The 20,567-nt window shown below is 40.6% G+C and overlaps 1 protein-coding gene across 2 annotated transcripts in view; it reads right to left on the reverse strand.

Annotated features, from left to right (window-relative positions):
* ftz-f1 (ftz transcription factor 1) overlaps positions 1-3,596 on the reverse strand; it is a 66,564-nt gene extending 62,968 nt beyond the window's left edge. For both annotated transcript variants that reach the window (XM_083110100.1, XM_083110099.1), the window contains exon 1: positions 2,898-3,596. In XM_083110100.1, the coding sequence (XP_082966226.1) occupies positions 2,898-3,578 (681 nt within the window). In that variant the 5' untranslated portion in view covers positions 3,579-3,596. The remainder of the gene's footprint in view (positions 1-2,897) is intronic.
* Between the last annotated feature and the right edge of the window lie 16,971 nt (positions 3,597-20,567).

Below are 20,567 nucleotides of genomic sequence, written 5' to 3' on the forward strand. Positions count from 1 at the left end.
CTTCTTGTGGAGCTATGGGACACACAAAAACTAACTATTGAGCGCCAATTAAGACAAGAGTAAGTGGCGATGACCATCCCTGATCTTTAAACTGAAGCAGTCACCATCAGAAGCGATCTTTGAAGCTAACAGTAAAACCTGAATAAACGTAGGAGGTAACTGCTAAAGAAAGTTAATGCGTCACTGCCCGGCAAACAATCTGGGTTAGTTTTCAGTGTAGGTACCAACTATACTAAGTTGATTCTTAAGAATAATAACTAACTACAACGGCGTGCCTAAATTTTCGTAATGGGGTAGGGGTTATGTCGACTTCCCTTAGTAGTCAGTACTGTATTTTTCCACATTTTCCTGCCGACCTCTGAGCCGGAGTGGTTATCACAGCGCGCTTCGACGCTAGGGGTCCCGGGTTAGAATCCCGGCCTGGGCGTTATTTGCGAGTGTCTCTTCATCAATTTCATCATATCACTCATTATCATCTTCGCGATTAGCCAAAAGTGGCAGAAAAGCAAAGAAAAATACACGAAATCAATCAATACATATTTTCCTGCACTTGACGTTCAACTTTTTAGGAATACTGAGCCGAAGGAAGATTATGCCCCCCCAGCACATCACTGACGAACTACATGCATAAATATGAATGCAAAAACGTGATCTTAATTGCCTTTGAAACACCGATGACCTCGACGGTGCACCAGAGTGGAACTGCATACATCATTATAATTTGCCACACACAGGAGATGTAGTATGTACAGATTTAACAGAAAAATGCACGCTCGACCACGATTCGAACCCGGGTCTTTGGAATCCAGTGCCAATGTTGTGCCAACTTCTTTTTATAAGTTTAAAAGGAAAATTCCTAAAAGGCAGTTTTCCCGAACTCAACATCATAACAATTTAAATCAATTTTTCAACTTTTCCATTCAGGACAGGCAAACATAACCATCCATGTCTTACCCTGGATTCGAACCTTGGACCCCTGGCGTCGAATAGCGTCGCGCTCACCACTCGCCCACAGAAGTCAACTACCAACTGAGCTACCGAGCCAGTAGAGCAATGACAGAGTACGCCAGAGAACCGGATTCAACAATTTTTTATGTTGAGTTGATTTGGAGTTTTAAGTCCACTTTATGCACAGTAAGGCTAATCGGGACTGGACCTATAGTTTAAAGTGGGATCCGCCAAACTACTATGTGCTTCCACCGGGAATCGAACCCGGGACGCCTTGCTTACAAGACGACGACGCCACCACTGGAGGCACCAAGAACTTTGATATGTTTGGACTATATTTGTACGTAGTACGTCTCCTGTCTGTGCCAAATATAAGGTATTATCTGGTTACCCCATACTCATGGCCGTCCGGAAGGGGGCAACGGGGGGGGGGGGAGCTGTGCCCCTTCCTGCAAAATGAGTCAACCGAAAATTATATATTTTTGACAATTTCATTTCAGCCACAATAGTATGTGTTAACTATTGCATGAATATGATAAATTCAAATTTAAGCAATGTTTTTTGAGGGAACAACACTATTATTGGGGGAAATGTGCCTGGTTTGCCCCCCTGGAAAAAATCCTGCGGACGTTCATGCCCATACTTCTGTTTGTTCGTTTTTGTGCCACTTGAGGATAATCGAGAAGATAGGGTATAGGGTGAAACTGACGAGAGGATAATCACAAGCGCACACAACATAAGCCTCACAGAGAATTCTACTAGCCGACAGTCCAGACGCCAGGGCCTCGTTAGTTTTCAACAATGGTCATCTACTTTACAAAAAATACACGTGCATTCGGCTCCAGCTTCAAATCGGTTTGGGGAAGTTTGTGAAGTTGGGGAAAATGATGACGTTTGTACGTGTAATAGCAATAGGGTTAGATCAACTTCCCTATGGGGATAAGTAGATGGGGAACTCGTTACATATAACACGTCCCATAATTCATTTAAAACATCTTGGAGAATTAAAAGAAACTAAAGAAGAGTAATAGTCATTCCAAATGTAATTTCTCGGTTTGTTTCTCTGTGAAGAATTACAAGAAATGCGCTGAACATCTACTGTTAACAATTCCACCGACAAGATTTAGACATTTTTTTAAAAAATTGTGCAGGTGCATAAAAGAACAAGTACATGTACATAAATATGGAAGTATCAACATATAAAATGTGTAGTAATATTTTTCGAAATCTTTGCCTATTTCTATTTTAGGTTCCGGACAGAAAAAAATAATTATTTAAGAAGTTATTTTCGAAGGAAGAAATTACAATTTGCTAAAAGTTCATGATAGCAAGTTAATTGATAACGTGAATCTCAACAATTTTGGGATGTATTTTAGAAGATGGGTGTGGCAGTAAATTAATTATTTAACTTTAAAGTGCCGGGACTGCCACAAACGTGATAAAAAAAACTATTTTCAATGTTTTTACCACAAATATATCTGCACTACTAACTGGAGAAATGGAGGAAATAAAGCATTCCGTGTAAAAATATGTAGTCTGAACGGGAAATCTGTAATATGCTACAAAATACAGTTTAGTAGTATTAAAGTCCTATAGCCTCATCCGCCACTCTTCTGTTATCAATAAATAAGACATATTATATACTACATCGCAACTTTTCACATGCAACTCTTCCCAAAAGAAAAAAAAAGACACCTGACATGGAATTCATTTACATCGTTACTAGAATTTCAATGAGCTTAAATTTGTCACTTTTTTGTCTATATACAAAGGGGAAAAGTGCATATGTGGACTAAAACTCATATTTGTGTATCCCTAATGTTATTTTCTTGTATTTTAATCTAATTCTCCTCTTGGCTCGATTGACAGCAACACGCAGATCTTCGTTGAACACCGAGGCGGGCTTAAAACTACGATAGCTACGAAAAATCAGTAATTTGCAGACTTACCTTCAAGTCCTTGAAGAATATAGAATTCCGCGCCCAGTCAACCTGAGAAAAGAGATTTTGATCCAGCACTTTACACATGAGTTCGAAAAGGTCCACCTCGCACTGGTTGTACGTCTGGTTCTGAAGGAGCCCGAAGAGCGAGTTCTGCCACTCCCTGTCGTCCACCGCCTGAACGAAATCCCTGATGAGCGGCGAGATCTTGACCGCGTTGGGAACCGCCCCGTCGTAGTGGAAGGTCTTCGGCGAGAGGGAGTGAGGCGAAGGGGTGGTGGAGTTGGGACTCGCCCACAGCTTGTGGTGCTCCGCGCCGAGTATCGCCGGCCCGTTCGCGGCCGCGTGGTTGGTGGTGGTCGCCGTCGTGGTGGCGGTGACGGTCGTCCCGACGCCGAGCGAGGCGAGGGATTGGCCGACGGGGCTGGGCGACGAGTCCGGCGACGACGTGAGCGACGAGACTTGGGGTATCTGGATCTCCTGCTTGATGTGAAGGTTGGAGCCGCCTGGCGCCGCGGCGAAGTGGCCCGTCCCCGCCGGGGTGCTGTAGGTCAGGGTGACCGCCTCGTTGATGCCGGGGACGGTCATCCCTGGCCTCTGCACCGTCAGCTGCCGCTGCCTCATCATCTGGAGCTTCCGGGCGCGGTCCCGTTTGTACATGGGCCCGAATTTGTTCCTTCCTCCCCTCATTCGATCTGCACGGACGGCTGCGAAGAAAAGAAAAAAGGAATCATTAGTTCGTGCGGCTAACCAGAACAGCGTGAATAAAATCTACACATTACATATACATAATACCACGAGCGATGAGGTCCTCGGACCCCATCAACATCGATTCAACGTTTTTTCGTAAATTTGACAGGCCGTAGTTAGGGGAAGGGGGATCCAAACCCTCATTAAAATTTGAGGAAAACTTTTTCCTATTGACACCGTCTACGTGCATCGTACTAAAATCAAGCATAAAAATAATAATTTAGGATTCCATTTTCAACAGATTAAAATAACTTTTCTCTTACCTCATAATATTAAGGGCAAGAGGAGCAGTTTGTGTCCAGCCAAACTGCTCCTCCCCCACTGACCTTTTGCCGCGGCGAGCTGGGGAGAAAAAAAAAGAGGTCTGTCCGCTGGATGGTCGTAGGAGGAGGAGAAAACTTAGCATTACACTTATGGGAGTATTATTTTACTTGATCTCTTTGGAATACCAAACATCCGATGGTGTAGAAAAACATATGAACGGAAAGAGGACAGGTTAAAGAATTGATTGACAAGCGGAAAAATCAAAACTTCCATTTGACTAGCCGTAACTTGACGTTGTTGCTTTTTTTCTCCATAAGGAATACAAGGGATTCTGAAAATGCTTGTACATCATATTTTTCAATCATCGCATCTAGCTTAATAATCAATTTTAAAAAAAGCTACTTGCAACATGGGGAGAAATTCTTTTGTTCACCATTTTTAGTTGTCGTCACCAAAGTAACCTCACTTTACTTCAAAGAAAGTTCCGAAAGATCAGTTTTTTCCCTTACAACAATATGTGAAGTCCACGTGGAGTCCAATAAATCGTCCCGTGAAACCTTTCCCACCAATTGCGTCCGTTCAAGAAATGACAGCTCTTGTCAAGTCCACGTGGAGTAAATGAGATGTTACCAATTCAGTTTCTTTAGATATTTCTAAAGGTAAGGTTGCGATTGCGTTGTCTTTGCAAGGTTGTGTTATTGTGATGTGCTGTAGTTTAATACAATATAAATACCATGGGAGTATAACGTCGCAATGAATATTGAATATTGAAAAAATAATTGAACGCCTGGTGCCAAAGTGTAATTTTTCATCTTAAATAATAACAATAATAATAATAATAATAATAACCCGTGGCGCAACAGGCCGTGAGTGTCAGAGCCTACCTACCAACTGCCGGCCTCACTCCCACCAGATGTGGGAGATCATCCAACCAGTTACGGGGTGACGTGTGGTTAGCACGACGAACCTCCAGTCGATGTTGTAGGTTTTCGTGACCGGGTTGCGGTACTCATTCACACCTCCCCAATTTGCCCGCGATGGTGGGTGGCCACCGGACAGTTTTCTTCATGCCAGTTTGGTTCCTTCTTGAGATATACTACGCCTTTCCAAATAAAGGTGTTTAGTAAGCGAATTCCAAAAATCCATTAAATACCGCAAAAAAAAAAAAAAAAAAAGAATGTGCATAATCCATGTGGGGTGTCATAAAAATAGGCTCAACGCCTGGCTACAAAAAATGGTCAAAATCCGAGTCAAGAGTGAACACCTTGCTGATTTTTAACCTACACTCACTCTACAGAATATCAGGGGAAGTTTAACATGCAGTTGTTCGTATTCATTTGTTCATTACTAATCCAAAACTTACATTTTACACTAAATTTGGTGATAAATATCATGTGACTTATGCCCTGAGGCAAGATGGACGAAAAATCAGTGAAAATGTTAGCAAAATGGACAGTTCAATTTTATTTTTCACAATATACACTGATACTGGGTAAAAATAAATGCCCCACAACTGTGAAAAAAGGCACCAGGACCTTTATACAAGTCTGTATTCATAGGTCTCGGACTAATCATGCAGAATCCGCATAGAATTTCGGGTCAGTAAACAATCTGCTACATCCTTCAGATGTATGCAACCAGTCGTACTTCACGGTAATTTGGGTGGCCTATATTAAAAGGTGTCGAGTTAGGGTGTCCCACTTTTCCAATGAAATACAAATTAGTTTCAAGCATCAGCATTCGAAGGTAAAAATGGAGAAGGAGCCTAGGGAAGAAGACAATTAGCTGACAGATAAGCCGTGTGTTTGTGAATGTAAACATGCAAAGAAGTCGGCTTAAAAAACGAGCATTCCAATACAGAGACTCGCCTTAAAAAATAGTTTTCTTCAAAATTAACTTCAAATTAAGACATCCACCAGGAGGGTTACTCGACACCTTCTCCCATTTAAAATTCTCGAGGTATCTTCCGGCACCCCTCTTGGAGGTCATCTCACAATTTTCAAAATGCTACCGGGACTTTTAACTACATGCGGGTTCCCTTTACACGGCCGCTTTTTAAAAAAAATCTTGTAAAAATCAGGTACAGGTCCTAGAAAATAGGTGTTCCTCCGCTCGAGTAACATGAAGGACGGAAATAGCCCTTGTGCTGACACTCAATTCACTCAAATGCCACCATTCGACTCACCCTATAAGTTTCGATATAAGATTGATTTTTTTTTTTCCCCAAGTTTCGAAAATATTAGCTTGTTACGATGTTGTAGAACTCATTGAAACTACCATAAGCAGTGTTTCTCTACTACTACAAAACCACTCACAAAAACAAAAACAAAAACAAAAAAAAAATCCTGCCTAAATCGCTAAACCTCTCAAGCGAGGTGTCACTCGACCTTATTTACAATTTGAAAATTTTGAGAACCGGTTTTCCGGTGCACCACGTACTTTCAGACAACCATCATTCCACTCACCATATGCGTTTACGTTACTGTAGGGACGGCGCAGGATCCGACACGGAGACCGCCTTTATATCAGTGACACTCTGTTGCCGCGTTTACGTACGAAAGAACTCCGGGTCAAACAACCAATTAGGTCTATTGCTTGAATAAGAAACGGCAACAATAAAATCCCTCCTCCCCGAAGAAGCCAGCAGGGAAACAGGATTTTGTCAAAATAACCGTTCTGCGCTGTGAATGGACACCGGTTGGTACGACGGCCGGAGACTAAGTATCGTTGATATCTTGTCCAGTTCATTATCCGTTTCGAAGTTATAGGCTCGCCCCGTATATAGTTGATGTGTATGTACATTCCATCCTCAATATTTGTCTATTTTGGTTGCTTTTCTACCTGTTGGGTTGACCGCTACGATGAAGAAAGGGTGGTTAGCACAGCGCGCTACGATGCCAGGATCAAATCCCGGCCTGGATATGTGAGAGTCCCTCCGTCAATTTCATCTGATCATCCTCATCTTCGTGATTAGCTAAGGTGTCAGAAAAGTGAAGTAAAATAAACCGAATCAATCGATTTTTTACGTTTATGCATTTTGCTAAAACCTCAGCAGCTTTCTCTTACCTAAAAAGTTAGTTCCTATATTGCAAATTCTTAATGAATAATACAGCGCAATCTTTTAATTCGAAATCCAAGCGAATACGAAAAATGTTCGAATTAACAAAAACATCGTGTCATTAAAGACGGTTTTGAAGGGAATAAACTTCTGTTCTGCCAACTAACTCTCTAGCCTTCTTAAACCGAAAGGTTTATGGCTGCAGCAACACAGGCCCTTCGTCTGTCCTTATCATGAGCAACATCTCACTCTTTTCCATTTATAGGTCCATCTCAACGTTATCCCTCCATCTTCGTCTTGGCCTTCCTACAGGTCTCTAACCATCAGGTTTTCCAACAAGAATCCTGTAAACTCCTTTCCTCTCCCATTCGTGCAACATGGCATGCCCACATAAGTCTTCTTGATTTAATCATTCCAATTATATCTGGGCGTTAATACAAATTATGAAGTTCTAAATTATGTAACCTTCTCCACTCCTCCTCATCGCCTTTAGGTCCAAATATTTTTCTAAGGATTTTGTTTTCAAATACTCTTAATTTATGTTCCTCTTTCGAACTTCTGTTCGAATTATCAAATAATTCGAATTTTCCAACATCGAATTAACCAGAGTCCACTGTATATTAATGATTAGAGAGCGGAAGTTGATGACCTAAAAAATATAGGTATATGACCTATAGAATGTCCTAAAAAATGAAAAAAAATTACGTAAAAAATGACCAATAAATTTGTTAGTTTCAGGTTAAGAATTGAAATGAAAAGAAAATTAAACAAAATGCAATTTTGCTTTCGAAAAATTTCGCCGCGGGTTTCGCAGTCTGGCCAGGGTGTTTCCAGCCTCTCCTTATCTGATCTTAAATCTGAATTTGCCCCCAGACGGACACCTGGTGGTTCCCCCCCCCCCCCACACACGCACACACAATAAAGACTGTCACCAGTTCAGCATTTCTTTTGCTCGTAAATTGCAATCCTGCGAGATATAGGCCTATGTTCACCTTGGTGAAAAGACTCAAGAATATTACCAAAATGAAAGAAGTGGCAAAATATGACGAAACAATACACCGAATATTGCGAAAAATAACGGGAAAATGACGAAAATCAGGGAAAATGACCTAAAAACTAAAAAATGCAAAAAAATGCACTTTAAAATTACCTTATTTGGGTTCTAGACGAAGCGTAATATTGTGTATATTTAATGAGCATTGTGTCCGAGATGTCAGAAAAAAGGACAGTTCATCAACTTCCGCTCTCTATTAATGATGATAGTACTTTCTCACACGTGACATAACAGGGAATTAGAGTTCAATTCGAACTTTGTTTGTGGGGGAGAGGTAGGGGGGAGTCACGCTTACAGTAATTCAGGCCAAAACTATGACTACAAAGGTTCCGGTTAAGGTCAATATCACCGCTAGCATGTCGGTCAATACGCCTTTCAATGCTACATGTTGGGAAACTGGGGTAAATCAATACAAACTCCCCCACTTCGACCCCTGGATGCACGCAACCCGCAAATTACGCCTACGTTCCGGCAAGGGAAGGAAGGAACAAAACTGTACATATCACTAAAAACGTGCCTCGTGTGCAAGATACAATAACCACATACTTTACTTGCTATTTCAAGTTATGTCGCGCTACCATCAGGATAATGGTGAAAATGGCTACGGCCAATGTAGCAGATGACTTCATACGGAATATAAATTACACAATACTACTAAATTCGTTGATTCTAACCCTTGATTTATATTGCCTCATTGATTGGTTGATTGATTGAATTTGAAATTCTGGGTGCGTCAGCACTTAGGCTATTTTGCACACGTCACATTACCATACCTTACCATAACTAAATAACATCTGTAATGTCGAGGGACTAAAATATTCTTGCTTAGGTTAAAAGCTAAGGCTCTAAAGGGGCACTCAGCACCAACGGGGCCCACAGAATTTTTCCTCAGGGCGGGCAGTTATAGAAACTTTTATTATTATTATTATTATTATTGCTATTATTTGTGATTATTATTATTACCACTACTACTACTGTTTTCTTTAAATACATACATTTGTTATTTCCATACTCTGCGTATTTATATAGAATTTGCATAACTGGATATTTAACATATTAATTCATGTAGGACAAAAAGGTTTATTTTATAGTTAGATAATAAATGTAAAATAGACCGTACGCTTAAATTTAACCCTACTACAAAAATAAATAATAATAATAGTTGCTGTAACTTACTTCCTGTAAGTCAACGAAAACAATATTTTTTGTTATAGCTAAAATTTCACCATTCGAATTTCATTAACTCCTTCCTGAAATCTCAGTGGGGGGAAGTGCTCCCCCTGGCCCCTCCCTGCGGGCGACCTTGCTCAGCACACACAAGGACAAAACACAGGACAACACACACACAGCCCCACAGAGGATTGTACTGGCCGTTGGTTCAGACGCCAGAGCCTCGTTAGTCTGCAAAATGCAGTCCAGGGTGAACTACGTGAAAGTGAGGTTGACATTTGGATGTACTACGTGTACTACACCCATCATCTCATTAATTTTTAACGTAAACAATAGCAAGTCGAATTGCACACCAGATACAACCTGCAATATCAAGCAACCCGCACTACATTAAAATCAGATTGATTGCATAAACTTCAGGATATCTTGAGCACAGCCGTGGGGGAAGGAGATCGCTCAGATAGCATATTAAATTAGAATATTGTTATTATTATTATGACAGAAATAAAGTTCATAGTATTCCAGCAGAATAATTGGAAATGAAACGCCTACACCACAAGTGGTGATTACGAAACTCGTGCTATTTTTTTTCTCATTGTTGGCTAAAGCGGAGTAATGAATTAATAAATTTCACACAAGAAGATCAGGTGAGAAAAATCTACATCCTACATCCTTACGTTATTGCATTAATTGTTGCACAAGACAAGGAAGCTGATCAAGGAAATGTACATTAACAAAATTCCGAACAGATAGTGAATGATCGAGAAAGATGTCTTGAGTTTCCATGTTTTGTTATACTTATTGACAACTCCCTCCACAACAATAATAACAATAATATTAATTTACCTACACACACAAAAACAGTGCCAACAACAGACTTTCTGGTATAAGGATGGATCTTAAGTATTTGGATGGGTCACATCTTCCAATAAAAATGTATTTGGATTGTCATATTATTAAGTGATTCAAAACAAGGATGTACATATTAGCTAATAATAGGAAATTTAATTAATGAGTAAAGAATTACACAAATTCGAATGTCGCAATGAAAATTTGCGTTCCGAAGACAGAGATCCCGGGTTCGAATCTTAATGTTTCCGATCATATTGACCATTTTCTTTATATTTTTCATTTTATCACGAAATTAACCAATTACATTTGGACAGGGTGGGCCAGTCATGCCCGCCCCTCTCTGCCCAGCGTTGCCACTTACCAGTACCTTGCGAAAGTAACTGTTACTTGCGTTACAAGTAACTTGTTACTTCCAAACACTGCAAAAGACGCACAACGAACAAGCTTATTCAAATTTGGGTGCATATCTTTGTAACGGAATAATGGCTTTGCTCACTCAAAGGGAGAGGTTTAATGGCGATTTTTAGGTACTAACAGCGCAAAACAAGACTTGGCAACAGTGTGAAGTATATAATTAAATTGGAGGAGAAAGGGAAAGGGTAAAATAAGGCAGCCAGCAAGACTGCGGTAGGCATACAAAAGTGGAGTATTCGTTACAAGTTTCACCAACTTACAACTCCGTGGCTAGTTAGCACTGAACTGTTGAATGACGTAAGAAAATGCTGACCATTGTTTACAATTGCAGAACAGGGGGAGGAGGGGGAGGGAATCTCACAATAACAACAAAGATTGCAAAACATCCACGACAGACACAACACACAATAAATGCATGCAAGACAATGGTTGAACCATACGTGAAACTGCTGAGAAGGCTAGGGAAAGGACTAGCGAGACAAAGCCGCGAAAACGAGGAATTGCAATGTCTGTTTTGGTAAACTTCATACGATGAAGCACGATAGCGCTTGTATTTCGTATTTTCTTGGTTAATTGGGACGATGGTGATGAATGCGATTCGATCAAATTAATAAACATTAACAAAGGAACACCATTGCCCAGGAGCATGGGCGTATTTAAGGGGGGTTCAACGGGTCCAACGCCCCCTCATTTTTGGTTCAGTAAAATTACCAGATTACCTACTCTATCCGCTTGTTTATAAACATTTCTTCGGACTTATTTTATTCTCCTAAATGGGAAGGAAATTACGAAATTCCACACACTAGATGGGACTGCAAACCAAATGTCTGCAATTTCCTGATATAGTTTCGGAATTTCTGCGATAAGAAACTGCATTGGGACTGTGAAATCAGTTATAATTTTCCCCCCTCGAGTCTTCTTAAAGATATTTGGTTTTTAAAAACGCAGCGCAAGAGAACCAGGTAAACAGCGTAAAATTCTCAAGTTGTTTGACACAAGATGAACAGAAAAGTATCAATACTAAGTAGCGTGACTTCGTGACTACATACACACAATTTTGTTGGGTCCAGCACCTTTTCCTCCACCACTTATGAAATAAAGCAACCATAATCATACCAGAAGTTTAACCCCCCCCCCCATGTGAACTATATATACGCCCATGTTCAGGAGACTCGAACCCGAAACAAAAAAAAAAAAACAAAAAAAACGATAGTTCTGGGGCATTCTATTGTCACGGGTGGGACACGCGGACTGCATTTTTTGTTAATGTAACTAACTATTCTAGTGATAGTTAATCAATATTTTTCTTACAGCTTCTGTGCAATGAAACTAAGCACTGTTGATTAAACATAACTACCGTTAAAATACTTTCCCAGATTTATAGCTACAAGTGAACAATTTTGTGTCACGGGTGGGGCAGACGAAACACTGCCTCTTCACTTAATAAGAAGTTTATTTCAATTTCTGTGAATTGTCAAACCATGAAAAATAAATTATTTAAGGCAAGGAGAGAAGGTAATTGACCTTTGAATATTTTAGTGGAGTTGAGGGGGAAATGTAACGAATCTAGGACAATTGCGATGAAGCCAAAATCATGAACAATTGCGATGATTTTGACGGTGAAGGTCATTTTACAAATTAATGGTAGGACAATTGTAACGGTCAGGACCTAACCTACCCTAAACAAAGGCGCCACAGAACTAATAATGCTGTACAAGGTTGGAACAACGAAACAAATAGGTAGCATGGAAGACCGCATCCAAAAATTCATGATGTGCTGGCCAGCTGCAAGAGCCAAACAGAAGACACCAACATCAAGTACATGGGGATGGAACTCAATCTAGGAATGTCAGAAAAGGAAGAAGCGCGACATTAAAATGGAAGATAGAGTTGGGAAGTGTATTCGCACATATGAGGAAACGGGTGACTTCAAAAGCTGTCTGTTGGCTCTAGCCCATGTTCAAAAACTTGATTGAACCAAATTCCCAGTCGATTCACAATTCTCTTGTAAGAGGTATTGTACGGGCTGTTAAGTCACCGTTCAATTTGATAGAAGATTTAAAATGTCATCGCAATTGTCCACCCGCCCGTTCACTTCTAACTGTGTTCATCGCAATTGTCCATCATCGCAATTGTCCGGCTACCAATGTAACAGCTAAAGGAGAAATTAATAGTTTTTTGGTGTCACGTGTGGGACACAATAGAAAACAAAAGATAAATCAAAAAGTTAAAATGAACAATATGTAAAATACCTTCTACCTTCTAACTTAATTATGTATAATACTCGAATTCTTATCCAACAGACAATTTTAGATGGTTTACTCAGAAGACAGGATAAAGTTACAGCACTGCATTTAATTTTAAAAATTGAGGTTGGAATGCCCCTTCTGTATTTTGCCATATTTCGAAATTTTGGTGGAGATTATGACCAACCTCCGAACATAATTTTAGTTCAATTGCCGTGAGGTGCCAAAACTGATTGTAACCCTACCTCTGGCTCATTTTTCTAAAAACAGGGGTAAGAACTAGCCATAGTCAAATGATCAAAGTATGGCCAAAATAGTAAAAAGGGCAAACACTAATTACTGACTAATTTAATTACAGCATATTGATAAATTAGAAAATTGTGATCTCATATTCTCATTATTATCTAGTATCCACCATGCTCGTAGTCCCACACACCTGACTAAAGAAAAAAAAACGGTAGCGCAAAACACTACCAAAAAAAAAGAACATTTTTCCTAGGAGGGTCAAGGAAGATGTTGCGAGGGGGGGATGAGAGCAATTGCCTGTCGTAAGATGTTGTCTCCTCAAAAAGCACTACTGCAGTTTGAAGTTATCACTTTTATGCAACGCTCACACATAACCCCCATGTCCTCCCGTTTTGCCTTATTGCGTTTTCACCTCCCCCAATAGAATTTCAAATGATTTATGTGACACGAACTTTCTAAGGCGAAACGGGATATCCCATTTCGCCTTACGCACAAAAACTTTCCCACCTGGGAATATTATCGACTTTAAGGGTAATTCATAATAGGAGCGCAGAGCTTGTGAAGTTGCCTACCTTGCCTCCCATTGTCCTGTCGGTTAGGTTAGGTTAGGTTAGGTTAATAATACATTAATAATAATAACCCTTCATGTCGATAATATTTCCTGGTTGGATTTTTTGGTGTGCAAGGCGAAACAGGATAAGGCGAAATGGGATGTCCCGTTTCGCCTTAGAAAGTTAGTGTCACATAAATCATTAGAAATTCTATTGGGGGAGGTGAAAACGCAATAAGGCGAAACGGGCCGTAATCATATAACCAACATGAATTACTGTGAAAAATTAAATTATTTGTGTTAAATATATCCAGGAGGGGTGCCCCCGGACGTCCATGATCACATCTCCACCTTTTCCAATACAAAATTAATATACAGTCGTGGTAAAAAATACTTCCTCCATAGAGCCTTAAAACTAGTAGTCTTACGGGGGAAGTATTTCTTTACATGACTGTACACGCCACTGTCGCAAGGACATGCAGACGAAAAATATAAGAGTGTACAATTATAAACAATATCTGTTACGATTAAAAGAAGTTACAAGCTGCTGATGTGACCACTGTACTACGAATTAAGCTGATGTTTAACTTTTGCTCCTGCTGGGTAAGATGCACGGTAAAATAACTAGCAAAATAAAATTGTAGTCTCCTAAAACTCTTCACTGGGGAGCACGAATAGCAGCCGCGAAGGAAGAGGAAAACATGGAAAGCCTTGCGCTACCACAGGTTCCCCCTGACATGATAGTACAGAAACCTTCAATAAACGCAACGAATTCTGGGAAAACGCCTCAGGCGTATCACGTTAAAAACGGCCTGGTCTAGCGAAAGCAGGCACCGTGACAACAGGAGAATCTATTCTCTAAGGTAGGAGAGAGGGTGGAAGAGAATTAGAGGTGGAGTGAGAAAAAGAAGCCGCGGTGTTGCCAATAGTCCACGCACGCTCTCGCGCGGCGCAAAGTTGAGTTCGGTCGGCATCGGCAAACTTCGGTCGCGCTCGGAGTGGGGAACGTGGTAGGGGAAGGGTGCAGCAAAAACGGCAACGGAGACTGGCAAAAGAAGTTAGGACTGGCCATGACCCAGTTCGTGCGTACCCTAGAGCTAGCAATGCGAATATGCCAACACTGTCGGTAAAATATTATTTCTCTTTTGCGGGAATGCGGTGAATTTATAAATAAATAACTTTTTGGTCTTGTATGCGAATACTTTCAGTACCAACAATTCATCGACTTTCTACATCAAGGCACTGACAATAATCTGTAATTAATAAAATCATAAAATGACGTCATTCAAAGCATGCCCCGCCCTTTTCCAACTGGAATTGAACTGTTGGGATACCTTGCTGCATGCTCAATGATGCCAAATCTGGTGATATGCAATACAAAACTGGTAACGTGGTGGTAACGTCGTCGCCTTCTAATCAAGGGGCCTGGGTTCGATTTCCGGTGGATGCACATTGCACAGTGGTTCGATGAGTGTCAACAGCGACAGTTCCTAAGTAAAAGCTGTAGGGGTAACATCGCTCTTCCGCTACAATGTTGCCAAGCCTACATCTGTTTTTGTCAATTGTTAGTTTGGGTGTTTGTGTTCTATTACACAACTTTTATCCAGTAACGACGCTGATCAACTCTCCGCCCCCACCACCAATTTACAGTACATTTGGCAACATGAAGAGAATTCAACTGATCGCTGATTCGTTGTTTCCCAGCTGCCGGCTGGAAATGCGAGCAATATAGGCAGTGGCTTACAACTGTGGTTTCCGCAGACGAAAGTGGAGCACAATAAAGCAGGGCTCAAGACAAGAAAACCATATTCGGCACATCGAAGAGCAGGTTAATATTTCTCTCAACACCCAGCGCCAACGCGTAACTGTCAAGGGCCGTCAATGGGGAGCCTATTGAGTCTCCCACTCCCGAGTGGTACGTTGCCACAGTGCAGGGTGTCCTTGGTGGTGAAAAGGGGGGGAGGGGATGCTTTTCGAGTTCCGACAGAGCATCCAGTTCCTATTGTGTGTGGTCCATGAATGAATACAGACAACTTCCGGAGCGAAATGATTTATCCCGTTCGGGTAAAAACTTACTTGTATTACTACATACTGACAACTGATTCGAACTTTTTTTTGTTGGTATACTGCAGAGTGTAACTAAATTAAAATAACGCGTTATGGAAACTACGAGTTGTTGCAGGGGCGCCTCATTACTTTACTTGCGATAAGAACTTAAGAATATATTTCCCAGGAAGAAACAGGCTTTGTTGTGTTGTTTCAACTTGTGTATGTATAGTTATAGTGGGCAAACATGCACGGGTCGCCAGAAAAACCGCGAAAGGGAAAGTTTGGGAGTTAATCCGTTACGCTGTAATTCTTATCGCGTTTAATCCTGTTACGTTTCGCGGTTGTGCTGTCTGGAGCTTGATCCATTTCACGGCTATTCCACCGCCCCGGTTAACAATATACCCTTAACCTGTAAATTTTAAGAAATCTGAAATGTTTGGAGGGACAAGTGCCCTAACCCCTTTTCACCGCCAAGTCAAGTAGTTGTTCTTCGATCATTTCATACAGTTAATTATTGCAATGCATTATTATTATGTTATTAAGTAATACACACCTCGTTCGAGAGCAATGTTCGATGGTTGGAAGCAAAATTTTGGTAATGGAGTTTACGTTGTGTTACCTCTCTAATTAAAATTGCTTTTTGGGGAATCTTAAAACTACCCTTTACTAAATGGTAGAATATGACAGAATGAAGTTAACACTTTAATTTTCGGAATTAATGCATTTGTTTTTTTACTTCGGTAATCATGATGGCAAACTACTTAACTAAACTTTACTTCTGGTTATGCTTCTTTTCTGATTTGAAATGAACTAATCTAGGACAATTGCGATGGCGGACAATTGCGATGAAGCCATAATCACGGACAATTGCGATGATTTTTGACGGTGAAGGTCATTTTACAAATTAATGGCAGGACAATTGCGATGATCAGGACATAACCTAACCACAGGCGCCACAGAACTAATAATGCTGTAGAAGGTTGGAACAACAAAATTAAGGTGGCTTGTTCTGGCCTGCCTCAAGCGCAAAGCAGAAGACACCAACATCCAGTACATGCGGATGGAACTTAATCTACAAGATCAGAAAAGGAAGAAGCGTGACATGAAAATCGACGAGAGAGTTGTAGTGTATTTGCACATATGAGGAAACGGACGGTTGACTTCAAAAGGTGTCTGTTGGCTCTTGCCCATGTTCACAAACTTGATTGAACCAAATTTAAGCCAAGTTTGAAGAAGCACTCCCGTGCTGACAAGAAATAAAAGAAGAGAGAATAGTAATAACAGAAATACGAGAATGAGGAAATAGTTATGACTGACGATGTGTAGAATAACACCGATTTTAAACACGGCAAAGTGGTTGCAATGCAGTCTCAAGCCTGAAGAAAATGTGAGAGGAACCGGTGTTCACATACGTAATTCTCTTGTAAGAGGTTGTACGGGGTGTTAAGTCACCATTCAATTTGATAGAAGATTTAGAATATCATTGCAATTTTCCACGCGCCCTTTTACTTCTGACTGTGTTGATCGTAATTGTCCGCCTACCGAAATGAACGATGCCAATTTCCAGAAGGGGGTGGCTCGCGACGCCTTCTACTACGTATTGGTCCCTGATTGGTTGATGTGGTTTATTTCACTTCGTTTTTCTGCCGCTTTTGGCTAATCGCGAAGATAAGGATGAGTGGTATTATCACAAAATTGATAAAAGGACACTCACATTGAACACCCATGCCCAGGCTGGGATTCGAACCCGGGAGCCGTGGCGTCGTAGCGCTAACCACTCCGCCACGGAGGCCGGCACATTGGTCCTTCACTACTTGGGAGTGTGAGGATGCTCACATGCTGAACCTTTCCTCGCAAGAACGGCAGCGACATGTCACAGAGCAACGTTAAAATGTAAGTAAATTGCACTCTTCGACCCGAGCCGACAAAAAAAAATGCATGTTCTGCTGCAGTTCAGACTGTCAAAAAATGCCGAAACGCTCATCTTCCAGAGGAAGTTACGTAATGCGGAGTGACCTTGAGAAAAACTCTGCTCCAGGGTAAAACATTATTTACGGACTGGGTCACGTGACTTACAAGTTGCAGCGAGCTAATGCAAGAGCCATCTCTACGTCGCCTCTGTACGCGCATAAACACAGACATCCAAGTAAATAAACAAGATGCTTCTACAAATCGCTTGCTAGTGGTCGCGAATAAATGCAACGCAGTGGCTACTTACACTACAGGTATATAATGCAGTCTCCATGTACGTTACTTGCGGAGGAGAGGGGGTAATTGCCCCTCCCTAACCAAAAAAAATAGTTTAAAATGTATAACCTCCTGGGAGTTGATGATCATGTTCTGCAGCCCCTATATTACAGCACAGGCCCCATTGCTTTCATTAATCTCTCTTTTACACACTAGGTGCTCTTAATAAAAGCTAAACTACATGGTACAACAGCCCTCTAAGGGCTTAGACTTACCGTGTAGGTGAAATAAAAGTCACTGGGTACAACAATCAACGTGACAGCGCCGGTTTAACTGAAAAAACTTACGCATAATACACAGTGTGGGAATTAACTGGGAGAATGCCGAAATAGAAAATTATGCAGCCTTGTGGATTAAAGACAGACACCATTCTGCAACTGATGGACCTCACCGAGACAACAGCAAGCTGTTTTCAGCTTAAGTTTTCATGGCAAAGTGCTGATATTTAACAAGAATTAAAGTGTTCACAATAAACTTGTATGTAGGTTAGACGGACGTTACGTATGAACTTGGCTGTAGAAATTTGGTGAAGTTTTTGTGTTATTACTTCTGTAGCTCTTTTTTGTGTATGAGGGGTTTTCTTAGGATGTAAATATAGTAGTGTTTCTAAATTATGTGTAATGTTATCATAGATTTAATGAAGGCTAGAACCAATGTTCTACGGTACATAGAACCGCAAAGAAATAGTTTAGTTTACTTACTAGTAAGATATATACCAACTTCCATACCCACGTCTCCCCCCCCCGAAAAAAATACCTCTCAAAATGAAATACGCCACTGAGTGGGCATCCTTCCCCAGCAAAAAGCTTCATTCGCACAGTGATAATACATAACAAACAAAAATATTTTTTACTACGTGTTCATCCATTTACTTATATAACAAAATCGTGTCGTCATGGTGACCGCATAGATTTGATTGATTCATTGATTTGGAAAGTCCACTTTATAAACAGTAAGGCTAATTGGGACTGGACCTACAGCTTAAAGTGGATCCGAACCACTATGTGCCTCCACCGGGCGACGGCGCTACCACCCTACATAGAATGAATATATATATTGCGTTACCCTTCTAAATCTGAACATATCAGGCCATGCTTCACAAATAAAAGAACGTTTCGTAAAATTTTCATGCTCGCTTCGCTGGCAATACCTCCTTTTCTTACAGTCTCATCGAGTTCAGAGCCGTAGAAGGAAGAAGGAGACGGGCCTGGGCACCGAACGATCTAAATGGAAAAAAATGTAAAAGATGGAATCACATGCCACCCCCTTCAATTATTTGCGCCCCATTAAATCAATGTTTTTTGTTTTTTTTAGTTTGCACAAGTTGGATCTAAAAATATTCTCTCTCGCTTCGCTCGCAATGTGGTTCTTTCTGTAATGCATTGTAAATTATCAGCAAGTGAGGTAAGACGAAATTTGTATATCAAACTGTTGCTGCTAGAACAGTTTTGTCTTAAATTCATGAAAAATTGCTTTGAGGAAAAGGAGCACATACATGTGAGAGACAACATATCATTTTTGCTGTTGGTTTGTTATGAGGTGGATGAATTGATTACGTAATGTATTTAAATAATATATGTATTAATTAAAGAAACGTTGAATACGTACACAATTTAGTGTTAACATGTTGCATATGTATTTTCTTATTTTACGTCGCTCCATGTTGCAAGAAAGTTACATATGGCACATGTACCTAGGTACAAAAATAATTATATTAGTCATTTTTGTCTTTCAAAAATACAGATTGTGCGCTTGTTTTCCATTATTAGCTAATGTGAAATTGAACCTGTTGAAAGAAACAGGATAAAATACCAATAATAATAATATTTATTCTGGTACTTGCCCCCACAGACAAAAATTCGTGGTTGCGCCTCTGAACTGAAGAAGTGTTTTCTGAGGAAGCAATACTATTTGGGGGGCGTCGATATGCCTTGTTCGCCCTCCTGTAAAAAAAAAAAAAAACCGTGCTTGTTCCTCCCTCGAAAATAATTCTGCAAAAGTCCATTAAGATTACTTAACTGGAACCGTTGCCCCGCTATTCAGGAACACTATTTTAACATCAATCAAGGAGCCACGGATAATTTCTCATGCCATGGAACCAAGCTATCTAAAGACGAATGCTAACAAGGGAGTTGAATGACATTATGCACTGTGGCTGTGGGCGATTTCAGCCGAGCGTTCTCCAGGAATCTTGTGGGGAAGGAGAAGTTCCAAAGAACGGTTCCCGAGTCATTTTTCCTCCCCCTCGTAACGCTCCAAGGAACACCTCGGAAACATGGCAACGCCACAATTCCCGGAATGTTGCCCTCATCTGTTCCCCCAGGGCTTTCATCATATACCACTTAACTGACCTGAGCTACCTGCATTCGAATAATCAAGAGCTGATATTAGGAAAGAAAATATAGAGTCCTATTATGGAAACGTCTTCTACAGACTACCTTTGGTCAGTGATTTTATCCATATACACCCAACAGAAATGCAAGAACGTAATATACAACACATACTCAAGGGCGTATCCAGGGGTTCCGGACACGCTTCCCCCTCCCCCCCCCAACAAATTTTGAAAATACTATGGTTTGTTCATAATACTTCCCGATGAGACACATAATGTAGCAGGTATAGAACAATTCTCTCTGTGTGCATGGTTTGTCGATTCTGAAAATAATATTTACTAAAAGATTTTAGGTTTCACATTGAGTAGTGATATGTCAGCTGAAAGTCTGACTTCAGTTCTTCTTGAACAATGTCACAAACTTGGTATTGACATGAAAAATTTCAT

Source organism: Lepisma saccharinum, chromosome 23, assembly GCF_977018435.1.
Source record: "Lepisma saccharinum chromosome 23, izLepSacc3.1, whole genome shotgun sequence".
Taxonomy (NCBI): domain Eukaryota; kingdom Metazoa; phylum Arthropoda; class Insecta; order Zygentoma; family Lepismatidae; genus Lepisma; species Lepisma saccharinum.